General features: G+C 45.7%; 1 protein-coding gene across 3 annotated transcripts in view; it reads right to left on the bottom strand.

Moving 5' to 3' along the window:
• The window catches only part of TENM4 (teneurin transmembrane protein 4), a gene marked incomplete at both ends in the record, with an annotated part of 373,229 nt that overhangs the window by 61,232 nt on the left and 299,563 nt on the right, over positions 1-12,434 (bottom strand). For 2 of the 3 annotated variants that reach the window (XM_082491556.1, XM_082491558.1), the window contains 3 exons: positions 6,847-6,867; positions 9,507-9,756; positions 10,749-10,892. In XM_082491556.1, coding sequence (XP_082347682.1) covers positions 6,847-6,867; positions 9,507-9,756; positions 10,749-10,892 — 415 coding nt within the window. The remainder of the gene's footprint in view (positions 1-6,846; positions 6,868-9,506; positions 9,757-10,748; positions 10,893-12,434) is intronic. The other variant, XM_082491557.1, reaches the window with a different exon arrangement.

The raw sequence follows: 12,434 nt of genomic DNA, 5'->3' as shown, positions 1-12,434 counted from the left end.
GACTCTGTCCCTCATAATAAGAAATTTCCTCTCTCTTTCAACCTTTATGTTAGGAAAATTAACCCCTCTTCAGACACGTAAAAACTACTGAATTATTCTCTGCTTAAAAAAGCTGTAAGTTGGTTCTTCATTCAAATTACTCAATACTTTTGGGGGAAAAAAAAAAAAAGCCTTTCTGATTTATTCTGGAGTATCCCTTGTGATTTATCCTATTAAATTCTGAACAGATTTCATCTCCACAAATGACAGTGATTCTTGCTAAATAAAATGCTCTGACCTTCAAGACAGCTCCAGCCTGACAGTTCAGTCTCCATCTGTATGCCTTTCCAACGACAGTGGGCTGGTAGGGTATTGTTTCATTTACCTGCATGCCACTCACACTAAGCAAGTGGCTTCAACCCTGGTGGAAGGAGTTCCCTGTGGGAATCCATCATCCATTTTGATCAGGGCCTTGCATTTCCTGCTGACTGTCCCAACAAAGCCCAGCTGAATGTCAGTCAGCTTCCGAGCTGTTCACAATCTCTATTTTACACGGGAGGCGGACGAGAGGGGGACATTTTAGGAAAGACACGGACCTGTTGGAGTGGGTACAGAGGAGGGCCACAAAGATGCTCCGAGGGCTGGAGCACCTCTGCTATGAGGACAGGCTGAGAGAGTCGGGGCTGGTCAGCCTGGAGAAGAGAAGGCTCTGGGGAGATCTTATTGTGGCCTTCCAGTCCCTAAAGGGGCTCCAGGAAAGCTGGGGAAGGACTTTTTACAAGGGCACGAAGTGATAGGACGAGGGGGAATGGCTTCAGGCTGGAAGAGGGAGATTTAGATGAGATATCAGGAATAAATTTTTCACTCTGAGGGTGGTGAGTCCCTGGTGCAGGTTGCCCCGAGAAGCTGTGGCTGCCCCATCCCTGGAGGTGTTCAAGGCCAGGTTGGACGGGGCTTGGAGCAACCTGGTCTGGTGGGAGGTGTCCCTGCTTATGTCAGGGGGGTTGGAACTCGGTGATTTTCAAGGTCCCTTCCAACCCAAAGCATTCTATGATTCTATGATGGTTTTTAATTGCACTTTGCAATTCTTCAGCATCTTCGCCTGGAAAGGACAGAGAGCTCTCAGACTCCTACAGCAGTCTGTTTGCAGATGGGCAAAGGCAAATGACTCTCCCAAAGATGGAGAAAAACGGTACCAGAACTGGAGTTTCTTTCTCCCCTCTCCCAGCACTATCATTGCAATTTATTTTTGGATTTGATAGCCTCGCTCTGGTGGATTGTATTATTGATTACAACTTTCTGTGGAAGAGAGAGATCTTAAACTAGTTTCTAATCCCAGCTCCTGTGCAGAATGGACATCAAAACCAGTGCTGGTTTCTTTTAACCACAGATCAGAGAACCGGGTAAAAGCAAAACATTCATCCAGCAGAAAATCTGAATGCTACTTCCCACCTGAATTTACTGACTAAGTAGTAAACTGTCATATTAAGGTAGTATTTTGAGCAGCTGTTGGTAACCCAAGTTTAGTTTTATTAATGAGGTCCTGAACACAGATGCCGCAGACAAGTAGGAGTGACTTCAAAGTGCATAATCATTAAAAAATTAACTGGTTAAACTTTTAATGCTCTGCATAGCTGAATGCCACAGAGGCACATGCACCTCTACTACCAAATGTGCTTTGGAAGAGGTAGAGGTAGAAACATACATTGATTACTCTCCCCGTGGTATGGTCATAATCTTGGGTCACTTAAAACCTGTTCTGGATTGCCCCCAGTGAGCTGATGGCAAAACTCCCCTAAGACATACAATTACTTTCCTAAACATAGTGTAATTAATGGTATTGGCAGCCCCAACACAAACTATACCTTTTGTGCTGCAGTGCTCCGTGTGTTTTATCGGCCAGACTTTGCATGGTTACGAGCACGGCTTATTGTGCTCTCCTACACACCACGCCATGCGTAGGGCTTTTGTGGGTGGAAGGCCCTGGGATGGCTTAGGCAATGGAGTATTTAAGCTGGAATGCTTTGGAGCAAGGATGGTAAACCAGAAACTGCTAAAAATGATCAAATTTGAATTTACCCCCCTCCCCGGCCTCTACCACCAGTTTTCACCTGTGTACCGAGAAGGTGTCACGCTCTGCCCTGGCATGAATCGCAAAGCGTTACACGCTGAGGCTTTTGTTTAACACTTGGAGATACTTCAGGATGAGGGATGCTACATAAACATACATTAGTAACGTAAAAGTTCCCAAACTGCTTCCCTTCATCCGCCACAATGCGCGAGCACTGGAGCCAGGAACACCGAGGATTTGCTTTTTATTTAAAGCCACAATCAATAGGCAAATCCAAGTGCCAAATTGTACTGAACTGAACAACAACTGAAATAAATGTGCCTGAGGGGAAGCAGAGAAGATTTTTTTTTTCTTCCTTTCATCCTGTCTCATTACTTTGTTAGATAACGGACCAAAACAAAAGATGGGACTTTTTACTATTCAGAGGACTTAATCAGTTACAGTATTTGTAGTCTCAGAACATTTACCGCCCATATTGATGCTGCCACCACCAGGAAAGGGCTGTGGGTGAAGACCTGATTTCCCATTCCAAGTGTTCCTTTTGCTATTAAGGTTTTTTAGAAGAAACCCTGAGCACTGTGTTGACATTTTAATTCCCTGAAGCAACCGACCAAAGTGGCAGGGATGGGGCAGGCTGGTCCCTAGCCAAGAACAGACACTTTAGTGGGTTTTAGTGGGCATGATGGTGCACTCACTGGGGACGAGGACAGTTTCATAAGCAGAAGTTCTCCAGGACGAAGTGAAATGGAGGTGAGATGGTTTCCCTGTACACCTGTGATACAGTGACGCACTGGGAGAGCAAAGGGAAATCTTCAAAGTCCACAGTGATCCCAGTTGTTTGGGGTTCCATATAGGCTCTCCCATACATCTGCCTTGGCCCTTTCCTTTCTTCATTCTTATTGTTTGGGTGGGACAGTGCCAGCACCATTTGGGGAGCTCTGCAGGTGTGGTAAGAGACTGAAACTCCATTTTAAAGTGCTTACACACAGGCATGAGGAAGGAAAGTGATAAAAAGTTGGGTGAACAGGCAGACAGGTGGCACTCATGTGGATTGCTTCAGACACTGAGGTTCTGGAGCGTGTCCGGAGAAGGGCAACGGAGCTGGTGAGGGGTCTGGAGAACAAGTTTTATGAGGAGTGACTGAGGGAACTGGGGTTGTTCAGTCTGGAGGAAAGGAGGCTGAGGGGAGACCTTATCACTCTCTACAGCTCCCTGAAAGGAGGGTGTAGCGAGGGGGGTGTCATTCTCTTCTCCCAAGTAACAAGGGATAGGACAAGAGGAAACGGCCTCGAGTTGCACCAGGGGAGGTTTAGATTGGATATTAGGGAAATTTCTTCACCAAAAGGGTTACCAAGCACTGGAACAGGCTGCCCAGGGAAGGGGTGGAGTCCCATCCCTGGAGGTATTTAGAAGACGTGCAGATGTGGTGCTGAGGGACATGGTTTAGTGGTGGTTTGGGCAGTGTTAGGTTGGTGGTTGGACTCAATGATCTTAAAGGTCCCTTCCAACCTAGACAATTCTATGATTCTATGCAGTACTGTAATAGGTGCACAGGCTTTAGGCAAAGGTTGATATTATCCTCTTGGGCCCAGAGCCCACGTTTTGGAGGAGTCTGAGGGAGGAACCTCCTGCTCCAGAATGGGAAGCCAGTCTCTAAGGCATAAAGATGAGAAAAGGGAGATGGTCCCTGGTTTCAGCAGGTTACCTATAAAGCGTCAGCAGAACAGACTGCTCCTTGTTGTTGGCTTCTGCTCAAAGCAAGGGGACTCATCTCACCAAGCTTTAGATGCCTACAAGGGGGATGCTTACATCTGAGCTGGCTGCCTCAAGTCCCTTTATAGGCAGTGGAGGAAAATAGTATCTCTGGGGGTATCATCTGTTTGACTTATTTTCAACATTTATCTTACAAGATGAACTGCATCTTAGTTTCTCAAACAAAAGGGCATCTACCACCTCCTCTAAAGGACAACTCCTGCCAATGGTAACAGCGTGGCTCTGGCTCCCATGGTGGCTAACAGACAGGAGCAGTCACAGCACCAAAGTTAGTTATCCGTAACAGCTGATCTGAATAACCCCCTGGGGCTCCTTTGGATCGGATGGCTCTGTTTAAGGACACGAAACCGCCTCTGTCAAACTTTCTGTGCCAGTTGCCCTCTTCCCCTCCGAGCCTCGCAGGCCACATTGCATTTGCTGGTGACTAAAGAACTACCAAATTCTTTCAGCCAAGCGTTTTTTGTTCGTCGGGGCTGTGTTTCCATGGCTCCATGCTAAGCACCCTGCAGCTCACAAACAGAGGATTTTATTATAGCTTGTGTGAGGTACTGGTCTTTTTTTCCCTGGGTGACATTCAATAGATTAATACATAAGGAGGCCACACAGTGCAGTGAGCTGAATTTACACTTGGCCTTTTAGTGTTTGCAGTTTGTGTGCGATGCCCAAAGCTCTTCTAGTGTCACAGGCTGGATAATAAAACTTCACAGCAATGCCATAAGCCAACCCAGGGACTGCAAAGGACTTTCGATCTGATCTTAGGGTAGTTTTCTGAGATACCTTTCTTTGCCACTAATTGTAGATTTGTCTCTCTAAGGTATGAACAGAAACAAGAAAGAAAGAATATATTTAAGTGTGGCCACTTTTTGCATATTTGCTAGACAGAAATGCCTCACCGCCCTCCGTGTTCCTGCAGAGAACAGACAATTAACTGCAAATTATTATTGCCATGCTTGGAAAAAGTTATTAGCTTCTATTAGCCCATCAAGACAGGTCCATACAGAGACATACTGGAGTAAGTTCCTATTAATCTATTACTGAATGACAGATGGGTGTAAAATTGGGAGGCATCACGATTTGGTGATGCTTTTTGGCTTAGCTGACACACAGATGTTTTGGTTGTTGTAGAGTTAGACCTTGGCTACCTATGCTGTGCTGTAGAGCCAAGCCTCTTAGTTGGTAGCTCCAGAACCTCTGGAGATGAAGCTCACCACAGGCTATGTCGTGGGGAGGAATCCTTTCCCCTGAAGCGAGGAAGCTTTTGCATATGGATTGCAGCTTTTCCAAACCACTAAGACTCAGTCCTGTGGATCTCACCCTTTGCAACTGTTGCCTGTCAACGGTGTCAAGCTTAGGACTGGGGGGCTGGAACTGAAAGCACTACTGGAGCTTTAGCTAAAACTACACCCACTCATTTCCCTGCGGCTCAGGAACGAAGAGGCTTCCTAACAAGAAGTATTACGGCAAATGACAGAGAACAGCTGCTAACTCAGATGGATGACTCCCTTAACGTAGTCACAGATGGGAATATTTGATGTAGAGCTCCTCACCTCCTTCCTTCCTCGCTGGTCCCCTTTGGACTGCACCGAAGCAGGCATGTCTTGCCTCGCTTTCATTTCATTTCTTAGATTTTAGGAATTGCCTAAAGGCTGAAGCCCTGCCAACTTTCTAAGGCTCTGGTGGCATCTGCAGCACTTATGGCCAGTCCATATATCTTCACTCAGTTATTGCCTTCATATATAAAAGCTCTTCTTGTAACAGGCATTCAGCTGCTGCCCTTCGCTGTCAAAGCAGGTGCACTTTAGTGGCTGTGGATTTCTGGGGCATTAAGGACACAACCTGGCTGTTCCAAAGAGAAATGAGTTTTTCTATTGCCTTCAAATGATGTGAAAGAGGAGCTGGGGGGCTGGAACTCAGCCTGATGCAGGCAGTCAGTGCAGAGGTCTCGTGTACCAACCTCCCAGCCCTGCTAATAGATGCTTTGGGCCAGTCCGTTATGCTGGAGCAGCTCAGCCCTTCATTAATGTTCTGGCAATAAGACAAAAAAACAGTTTCTACTCTATTGCATTTCCAGGCATGCAGATAAAATGAACATTTCTGGTTTTGCACAGCCTCTATGAAGTCAAAGAAACAGTAAATAAAAAGCATGGAGCAAGAAAAAACCCCAATCCCAAATGCAAAAAGAAAACCAAACAAAAACCACCCATCCCAACTCCCCAGTCTGAACCTCTAATTTAGAAAGCGACCGGGCAGAAGGATGGGAAACTTGTCAGAGCCAGAGAAGTCCTCGCAAACACAGACAGTGACAGGAGGTTGACATCTTCCCGAATGCAACTGATTGGATCAAACCCGCTGAAACTCCACTGAACCCAAATGACAAATATTCTTAGTGACAAAGCTCCAATTGAGGAGTCTCTCTTTCTTCTTGTTTTCTTGGCATTACTCTTTCTCTTTTTTATTGCATTTCCCGGCTCAGGTTCTGAGTCGCCCTACCTCCTACCAGAGCTTGACGTACTTCCACAGAACGCAAAGGCTCTCCACGAAGAGCTCAGGCTGACAAGGAGTTACAAACACTTACTGCCCTCCATGGGTGATGCTGGGGCACATCTGGCCCTTCGCTATGCCCGTTACACTCCCCACACTCAAAAAGAAGACATTTCACCATATGAGAATTATTTTTCCATCACAGCTGTTCCAGTGACCTGTATCCTGACGTCGTCCCCGTTTTACTTTCTTGGGTAATTCCCACCCGTTTTTCCTTCCACCCTCCTCCTCCTCCTCTCGTTACCCTGCTTCTCGTGCCTACGCTTCCCCCCTCTACAGCTATAACGGCTCACGCAGAAGTCTGCGCGACTCCGCTCTGTGATTAATGGCTCCCAGTTCTGATGACTGATTGCCTCCGCCAGTTTTAATCCCGCCAGCTTCATTTGCTATTGAATCGTCTGGAAATGGCACTTGTGGCTCACTGTGGAACAACATGCAACAAGACAGGGAGCGGCATAAGAATTCTCCACTGGTTGGCTTACCTATGTCTGAAATCTTTATTTCTGACAGAAGACAGGAAAGCAGGGAATAGAAGAAAGAATGAGGTGTTAGCAGCTCAGTTCGATGCATTATTAGCAGATTGAAAACTTGACAGTAACCGTATCATACAATGCAATAATAAATAAAGACTTAGCTGGAATGACACTGATATATTTTATATTGGATATTACTTGGCAGTGAGCTCACTTAGGTACCGCTGCACATCACAAAAGACGCGTGAGCTCACCTGCCTGGAGTTACTCACTTACGCAGGAGGTAGGACCAGGCAGACTTTATCATTCAGAGCAGTACTGAGCTAAATATATGTAGATCCACATATCTTTACAGGTTTTTTCACTCTCAGTGAAAGCAATACCTCCTGATTTACAAAGGCGACTTACAGTGGCACAGTTATGGGTGGCAGTTCGTTACCGTAACCTCGTGAACTCTCGCCCAGAGGACTGAAATTATGCCGAGCTGAACATTTTTCATGGGTCTCGTTACATACTCAGCTGCGGTTATCTGCGACCCACAATGCATTTGCTTTCCTTTCTGCAACAGGCCACTACACTCAACCCCCTCTTCCCCGAAACAAAACCCCCAAAGCCAAATAGCGAGGGTGGTAATCTCCAAGGAGATGCTGATTTGAGAAGACACAAGCAAACTCCATTTAGTCCAAAAGCAATGGCTTTTAGGCAGCCGGCATCTGAACCCACTTACTTTATAGCACACCAGAGTGAAGAAATGTTTATTAGATCCAGTAAGCTAAGTGTTTGCACAGATGAAGCAGCAATCGTTCCAGCAGATTTAACTCTGGAGTAAATTTAACTCTGTGGCTCTACACAAAAGGCAGCAAAGCTACTCTGTCAAGGCTTCCAATTTTCTCTTTTCCAATCAGGAAATACTCTGCAAAACCTCCGCTGGGTCTGGTATTTCCACCGACAATGAAACAGGGATCGGGTTTTCGAAATCGTACTTCTGGGAATGAGATATTAATCCCAGTCAGTTGCAACGGGATTTGGGCCCCAAATCACCTAGGCTCTTCTGGAAATCTCACCTTTGGTCGTTAAAATAACTTTCTGGCACTGGAAGAATATTACATTCTTTAACGGGGACCAGGTCTGAAGATTTAGCCCAGCTTCCAACCTTACAAACATGAGAGATACTATGTTCTCCTATCTCAGGTAACAGAATAGCGAGAATCGGGTTCTTGCTTATTTACCCAAAAGGTCTCCCAACCCTCTGAGATGTGACTGTAAACATCTCACTGTGGGCTTCCGAATCCAATGACTCCTCCTGACTTTCCTGTCGCCCTGTGAGCATACCAAGACAGCTGTTCTGTAAGTGCCAGCCCTGCGGCGGCTGTCTGGGCATCTTCTCTCACACGCCATGATCTACAACGGTGGTTCTGCGTGCCAAAGAAGACCTTCAGCAAGGTCTAGTGACTGTGGCAGGTTTGAAAATGAGGAATTAAAGGGATCTCGCACCAGTTTTGGGGCAGATCACCACTTTCATTTTTACCTGTGGCCTTGTGGAGCAAATGGGAATACAAAGCGATGCTGTACGGGACACTGCTGCTCTAGTGAGCTGTCTAGTAACCTTCGACATGGCAGTCCTCGCAGAAATGGAGCCTTACTTTCGTCCCCAGGAGTCAAGACATTAAATCTGAGTAGAGCAGGGAGGTTCTTACATTCTGGAAGAGTCTCACTTTCAGGCCAGATATTGAGAGGTAAATGGGAATGTGAACCTTCCTACCATGCTGTCCTCATATCGACCTCTCAGGACTTTGGGTCAGGTCCTTCAAGCAGAGAAGCCTCGTTCACAAGCACTATGTTAACTCTATTGACTTTCCTGGAGTGAGTCTCGTCCGGTCACAGAGTTCAGAATCAGGCCCTGGTGCTTTGAAGGTGGTAATCGTAATTCTTGTGGAAATTTTAGATAGGAAAAATATCACCAGGGTCATCAATTTGAAATTCCAATTCAGTCACAAACTATTTCATTTCCTCAGAGCTTGTGACAAATCTATACTTCTCCCTCCCCTTCCTTGTTTTTAACGGATGTTCCTTCCCAAGCCTCCCTATTTCTCCTCATATATTTTTTTCCTTTGTTATTTGGGGTTAAAAGGAAACCACTTATTTTCAGATGATCCATCTATATGTTCACCCTGACTCTGCTGTTCAGTTGGGAACTGAGGGGGGCCGATAAATTTGTCCCCAAAAACAACCAACTAGAAAAACCCAGTCTGTGAGTCCCTCGGTGATCATCCTCTCTTAATTATGAATGATCATCTATCCTGATTCTCCTCTACATATCATCATCGGTCCTGTGTCCTTCCAAGTTTAGGTTATCTCAGAGGCTGATGGTTAATTTTAAGAATTCCCACTGGTCTCTACCTAAATCAAAAGGCAGATCGCAACACAGTTTGATTTAACGGCACAGAAATGTGTCAATAGTTTTGGTGTGTGATTCAGTTCTGGAAGAACTGGTTAGGCCTGTCTTTCTCTGGTGTAAATCAAAGTCAGCAGAGTTGCAGAAGAGGCGAATCTGAACAACTTTTTTTTTTTTTTTTTTTTAAGAGTTTTGCTTATTTTCCTTTTGGGTATATAAGATTTCTGCAGAACTTAAGGGTATAATTATAAGGGCCACATTCAGCACAGCGTACCTCAGCTCCAGTATGTTGGTGACATTGCCGGAGGGAAAGATCCTTCGGATGTAGTTGAAATCTCCGACATAAAGACTTCCATCAGACCCACACGTTAGGGCAACAGGAGCCAGGAGTTTGTTCCCGTCTGCAAGACCATTGCAGCTTGGACAAGAAATGCTACGCCTGCGGCCGTTGCCCATGATACTTCCAATTACAGGCGGCTGCTGGGAAATAAACTGGTTTTCCCCATTTCCTTTATGCAAGATGCCTACAGAGAGAAGACAGTAATAAGGAAATTAAAGAGAGACAGTGCAACCGAGACCAAACTGGCAATGCCGGATGCCAGCTGGGGAATTTGTCAAGTAACAAGGAGGTTTATCATCTTTCATAGTGTTGTTTTGTGCTGATTTCAAATGAGGAGCCCCTTATCTGAAGTAAGTATTTTTTATAGACTCATTACATTTCCTGCAGAACAAAAGTACATGTGGAGAACAAGACTGTCTTTACCTTTGAATGAAATACATTTTTCAGCATCTCATGAATTTTCACCTGCCCTTTCTGTCCCCCCCTTGCCCTGTAATTTGCAGCCTTCCAGGTCAAAAAAGGAATTACATAGCTCATGGAAAGCTAAGGGGCAGGAAGACCGTGGTGCATTCTCTAGAGAAATGTTTCGTATGCAAAGCTTTAGAGGAGCTCTGCTTATGTTCCCTGGAAGTGTAGTGCTTTCAGCACTGTCGTGGGCTGAATTAGATGTTCGCTCCCCTACCGCTGCTCTCATCCAGAGGGACACAGTGCTTCCATCTTTTGAACGTGTTCCGATCTGCCTTCAAGCCTCCCCGCTGCAGTTCTGAGCAGCCTTCAAGGACTCTGGCACCTTCCATTTTCCCTCAGAACCCATGAAGCCTCTCGTTTCTGCAAGTACACTCGTGTGTTGGAGGATGTGTCTGGGTGGATTTATGCTCACCAGTAGGTCCGATCTGAATAGGCTCCCCTTTGTTATTTTAGGAATGTTTTCCTTGTTAATACCCTTCTTTTAAGACACTACAAAGTTAGACATGCCGATATTCAACTGCTTCATGATGGCCAGCTTCTTTGCATTTACACACACCAAATTGCTTCTAAATGTAGGTTGGTAGATACACAGAGAGTACACGTGTTGGTCAGGTTTCTTTCCTTTCCTTTTCTTGAATTCTTTGCCATAAGAAGCAACTGGGCCTTGCAAAAACCCATTATTCCCATCCTGCGCTATAGACAACTTACCACTTTGTATGTTGAGGGCATGGTGTTTGTCCAGGGACCATCCTCCAAGTTTGGAAGCATCAATTTCATAACCCTGAAGCACAGCCGTTCTCTTCTCCCACAGGATCAAGTCGGGACAGGATTCATACTCATAACCTACTGAAACTATGAACGACAGAGAAACAAAAGACCCCCCCCGAGATGAGTAACCCAGAAATGCACAGTCAGCACACACAGAGTTTCAACCGAGCAGAGGTAAGAGCATTTCTACAGGCAACTGCCAATTTAATTTAAAATGTCATCATCATAATGCAGAGTCCTAATCTTTTTCTCCTCAAAGGCAATCCCGCCTTTAAAAACATCAACACAGTTGTAGATGTTGGGCAAATGTGCTAAATATTTAAAAGGCACTGTTTTAAAGACATATTTTAAAACAATGGGTATCCGAGAGGGTAAACCACTGCTGGACTCCTCATTGGGAGCATTTTACTCCTTTCTACTACTTTTGATCAAAGACTGCACGTCAGGAACTTGCTAAAAATCCTGGCCTTTCTTGGAAAGTGAAGACTTACACAAATGAGGCATGGGGCAGCGAGTCCCTCAGAGCCGGCACTCTTACACCAGTCTGACTTGTGGTCATTGCTAATGTCAGAAGGGTTTGCTTGCCGGGATGTCTAATCAGAGCCTTTCAGGAGCAACTCCGCTGAACACGTTGGAGTGGCTTGAGAGTAAAATGACATCTGTAGAAGGAAACTCGTGTTTTTGACAGAATAATGTGTCCTTTATGATTTTCTCAGAAGCAGGACCGGTTTCATGGGTCTGCTTTTCTTCTGCCCTACCTGATCTTTTCAGTGCTAACAGCTGAAACAGAGCAGAACTGCAAGTTCTACACAAGTGAAAAGCAATTACACAGCTCACTTTTTTTTCTTTTTTTACTAGATAAAACGAAAAGTCTGATCTTACAACTTTCCCGGCCTCCTTGAAAAGTGCTGAGCACTGAGCGAACTCAGGATCCCCCATCAAATACAGCCTTTGGCAGAATCAGACAGTATCAGAGGAAGATGTTATTTAGGAAATGAAGGCTTGACATTTTCCACCGTTCTAGAGGTGGGGATCATTGAAAGCCTGAATGCTGATGTCCTTAGACCTGCTTGAGTACTCTGGGGCTGCAGAGCTGCATCATGGAGCACTACAAGACCCACTGCTGATGCAGCATCTTAAACAGCACGGAAACATAGCCTTTCGGGATATGCTACCAGGACATGTTTCTCAGTGTGGATTCCAAACCGGCTAAGGCTCAGCAGGTTGTATCATCCAACCTGCTCAAGGCAGCTGAGCCTGAGCAAGATGAAGGTGCCCATTCTTCCTCCTAAAAAACAAGGCACCCTACAGATCCTCTAAAGAGATTTGTCTTCAGTTGCATCAGCAAACCACCCTTCTGTCAACAAGGGCTCCATTTCCTTGGCAGCCTGAAAGGTCTAGTTTAGACTCTATTGAAGACCTGTAACTGAATGTCCTCTGGTTGTTGATGAGACGGGAAGCAATCACTGCAGAGCTGCATCGCCTCTGCTCACTATACATTCAAAGTACCCCCCTCCCTCCAGCACCACCGCACAGGGCTCCGGGCTGAGCTGGCAACAGGAAGAGGAATGAAGCGTGTCTCTGCACAGCTTCCCGCCCCACCATGGACTTCAGCTTCTGCCCCTC

The sequence above is a fragment of the Vanellus vanellus genome (assembly GCF_965231255.1).
Source record: "Vanellus vanellus genome assembly, chromosome: 1".
NCBI lineage: Eukaryota > Metazoa > Chordata > Aves > Charadriiformes > Charadriidae > Vanellus > Vanellus vanellus.
Note: the sequence above shows the minus strand (reverse complement) of the source record. Positions and strands in the feature narration are given on the sequence as shown.